Genomic DNA, 4,017 nt, shown 5'->3' on the forward strand with positions numbered 1-4,017 from the left:
GAAAAAGCAGCACAACATTTTCTTGAGAAAAATGGAGAAAATAATTACTTTGATTAAAAATGAGGGAAGGAAGAAGTAAAGTGAATTAAATTTAGATTATTACAAAACACATGCATGAAGTTACAGGGCGCATTACTTTTCTGTAGCTGGATGTAAATGCTCCTAGGTAAGCTACGATTCCTGACGAAATAAGTATATCTCCAGTCAAACTGATGTACTGCCTTGCCAGCTCCAAAGCGGTCTCATTCCAATGAGTTTTTTCACCACCGAGGCCTCCAATCAACTGCTCTGCTTGCTGCATTTTTTTGCAGCATAGTTCAACCTTACGGGAAAAAGAAATGAAACTGATTATATTACGTGATCGCTTGACAAATTAAAAAAAGTATTCACAATTAATTTCTCTTTGCAGGTGCTTTCTTACACAATTTCCTGAAACATAAAGAAAACATCGATTTACAAATGAAATGCTTTGAAAGCAAAAACACTCTCGCTACCGGCACAGTGAAACCCATTAAATTTCAGCTGCCTTTTCATCTAAATTAAGAAAGACAACAAATATAAAACCCGCAATTCACTGCAATTCACGATAGCTCCGCATGTGATACGGAAAATACTGAAGTCAACGAAATTATCTACGTGTCCAAAAGAATCAAAAACAACTCAAAGAGGTCGTTGTCTCACTAAAGTAGGTATTTATGTTATTTCCTGTGAAAAAACACAAATACATAATCTGCATTTCCGCTGTTGCAGGTTTTTATCTAAACCAGCTTTCCAAGTTTTTTTCCAAATTTTCCAATTTGATTTAACAGGCATTTAATCCAGCTCTGTCTCTTGAGTTCCTTCTATCTGCTATGGACACTTTTCAGGCAGAAGATGATAAAATGGCTCCATTTTAAATTCTGATAGTATTCTTGTAACAAAACCTTATGATGTTGCATTGCAAATCTTAAAAATACAAAATAAAAAACCGTCGTCTAAACGTTGCCTGTCTTTGCACGCACAGTAGCTCTGCAGTTAGGAACAGAGTTTACCACGAACACGCTAAACATTGTTTTGGCACAAAAGGTGTAACTAAAACCTCAAATGTACTGGCCTGCAAGTTAACATTTAATCAAAATCATTGAAACCACTGAAAATTAACCAACTCCTAGGAAAGCAAATGTGAGTGAGGATGCAGGAGAGCTATGCCTGTAAATCACGACATCTGCATTTTTCATTACTCTAAAGCATTCGTTCCCTATGCTTTGTGCATTCAAATCTTCAAGATCTTATCACTGAAATAAAAAGATGTCAATCTACAAGTAAGACAGCACACAGGCAGTTAAAAGGAAAAATACCATTTGATAATGAAGTAAATTTCAAGTAACTGATGAAAAATCGGTGGAACAACAGTTCATATTTTGCATCATGTACCTGATTTTCTAAGTCAGCCTTCTCCTGTTTCTTGGATTCCAGCATCTGCTGGAGTACAGCCAATTTATCCTAGACTTCTTTCAGGTCAGCTTGTTTCTTTCTTAGACCATCCATAGCAATCTTCAATTCTCCTTCAGCTTCATTCAACTTCAGCTTTTTGGGCGCAACATTTTTTATCACTCTAAACAAAGTCAAAGAATAAATTGAACACCTGAAAAATGCACCCTCATTCCAGAATTACTGTCAAAAAAAGTTAATACAGGAAAGACGAAGGGAAATGTCAGCAACTCGGCAGCTATGTACTCTCCTGTTTTTCATTATTTGGTGGTATGAGAAGACAATTGGTGTTTGCTTCATTTACTTCATTACTTATTTCTGTGCTGCTACTGACTGACTTTGGCAGTTTCTGCAAAACTTTCTGTAATAACTAATACCTTAAAGTGAAAATGGTTATCCTTCTGAGCTGTATCTCATTTAGTCACAACTTAGAATCTATTACAGATGGATTTCTGCCACTGGAAACACATAAATAATTGTATTAAGTTACAGATACACTGAACACATGCAAAGAGCTAACCCACAAGGAAATTCATAGCTGTTCACATCCAAGGATGTATTTTCCGGTTTTGAAGACTCCGGTATTTTCTACCAATACTTCTATGAGGAGAGCATTGGAAGCAACACAAAATGGAAAACATACTGTTTATCTTTCCAAAAATGTAGCAAGACAAGGTGACAGAATGTCCCTATCTCACTATTCCATGAGTATTAACTTTGTAATTAATTAATCCTCTCTCTTACTTCTAAGTTGCATATCCTCTTCAAAGTCCACATTTGTAGTTAATTTTCTCACAAAAAAATAGGTCACCATAACTTCTGAAGTTGTTCTCAAATGCAGAACTACCAAGTATGCATTTCCTAATATTTTAGCCAACGACTACCATTCTAACGCTACTTACCATGACTCAAATTTCAGATTGACCTTAGTCACCCAGTGGTGATTTACTGTTAAATGTGGGTTCCAAATATTTCTGAGTAGGAAACATCATCAAAACTACGTATATTTTTTCAGCACACCAAAAACATCGTGCATAAGGATACGCAAGGTATCCTCGGGGCTCAATACGGTCAGAAACTTCCAAAGACATTTCAATAATACCTCTGTTTGCTATGTGCAACACTCCAAAAAGGTTAACTTTATTTGCTAACTGAATAAACATTGCTCCTGTGCCTTCTCAGAAAAATCTAGAACTGAAAATCAGGTTATACACCTTAACATCAGATATCTTCTATGAATGAATGTTTATGACTGCTTATTCGCACAAATCTTGCATCGGTAAGAAGTAGTATCAAATTTCCTTTAGCGTAAATACAAACTCACTTCTTCAACAAAGTTTATTTTAATTATTATTTTTACACATACTTACTTATCATAAACATCCATGGCTATGACCCATTTGCATAGACCCTCTGCTGCTGTGGAAGCATTTCGAATCTTGTCTGGTACAAACTCAGGATTTGTAAGATACTGTTTTCTTATGATAGCCATGTAAGCCGGGGGAATGTTATCCTTGTCGTATTCATGAAGGGACTGAAGAAATCTTATGTCACCCAGAAGTCTCTTAGCTGGACCCCAGAAATCCTCAATTTTTCTTCCGGAACCTGTTGGATCAGGAATCCTATCTGCCTTGATACCTTTAAGGATGCATATGGCTTCCATTACAAGCTTGACACCAGCAGGAGGACTCTTCATGGACTTAACCACTGTAATATCCTTACAAACATAAAAGCGAATAAAACAAAACAAAGTAAAACATCCAACTTTTAGAACTCTGAACATTCGTTTGAATTAATTCCTCTGTTACAGTAGAAATAATAAGCCTTTTTCTATCAAGATAATATTTTTCCACGTACACCTACTATTTTCAAACTCGATAATTTGAAACACATTTGCGATTCCAAAAGCTTGTGTAGTTCACACATATATATAGCTCACTTACATTCTGAAAAAAATATATTTTTGTTTTCACCCCCCACTCTACTTCTCTCTTTGAAGTGCTCTGGAGTTCAAATTAACATTGCCTTCTAAACAAAAAGACCCGAAAGCTAGTTAATGGTCAATTTGGAAGAGTAAAAAAAAAGTCTCATCTGTAACTCATTTTTATACGTAATTTCTGCCCCTGAATCAGCAGTGGGCATTGCACTTCAGTCACGGAGACGTTCTACTGCTAACCTTCGGTTCAGGCTCTGTAACAGTATTTCCAAACTTATAGAATCAATTCAGCAGTGGCTTAATAGATTTGGTATAACACAAGGCAAAACTGTCTCCAACCATAGTGCTCTCCAAGTACTGAATTAAATCAATTAGTACTCTGGTCATTTATTAAACCCCCAGAATGAACTGAAGGAGGAAAGAAGCAACTAAGAAAAACACTGCATCACGCAAAGAAAAATCTCCAATTTCTAATATGAATAAGCAATGTTTAAAATGCAAATGTGTATGCATAGCGTAAAAGAACAAAATAATTGTACATGTGCAAACACAGCCAATTAAACAGAAGGTTAGTGAACTAAAGATTTATGTAACATCATCCTTCTCAAAGA

General features: G+C 35.8%; 2 protein-coding genes across 2 annotated transcripts in view; both read right to left on the minus strand.

Moving 5' to 3' along the window:
* Window positions 1-135: 135 nt before the first annotated feature.
* Window positions 136-3,171, minus strand: LOC122192307 (dynein axonemal heavy chain 7-like). Its single transcript, XM_042892837.1, has 3 exons — window positions 2,841-3,171; window positions 1,414-1,594; window positions 136-322 (listed from the first exon to the last, which is right to left on the minus strand). The coding sequence occupies exons 1-2, from the start codon at window positions 3,164-3,166 to the stop codon at window positions 1,483-1,485; spliced, it is 438 nt and encodes a 145-aa protein (XP_042748771.1). The 5' UTR covers window positions 3,167-3,171; the 3' UTR covers window positions 136-322; window positions 1,414-1,482.
* A 447-nt stretch (window positions 3,172-3,618) lies between these two features.
* LOC122192308 (dynein axonemal heavy chain 7-like) overlaps window positions 3,619-4,017 on the minus strand; it is a 3,425-nt gene continuing 3,026 nt past the window's right edge. The window contains exon 3 of the mRNA XM_042892838.1: window positions 3,619-3,660. Coding sequence (XP_042748772.1) covers window positions 3,619-3,660 — 42 coding nt within the window. The remainder of the gene's footprint in view (window positions 3,661-4,017) is intronic.

Source organism: Lagopus leucura, unplaced genomic scaffold, assembly GCF_019238085.1.
Source record: "Lagopus leucura isolate 7727_CA_CO unplaced genomic scaffold, USGS_WTPT01 35436-0_obj-0_obj, whole genome shotgun sequence".
In the NCBI taxonomy this organism is placed as follows: Eukaryota; Metazoa; Chordata; class Aves; order Galliformes; family Phasianidae; genus Lagopus; species Lagopus leucura.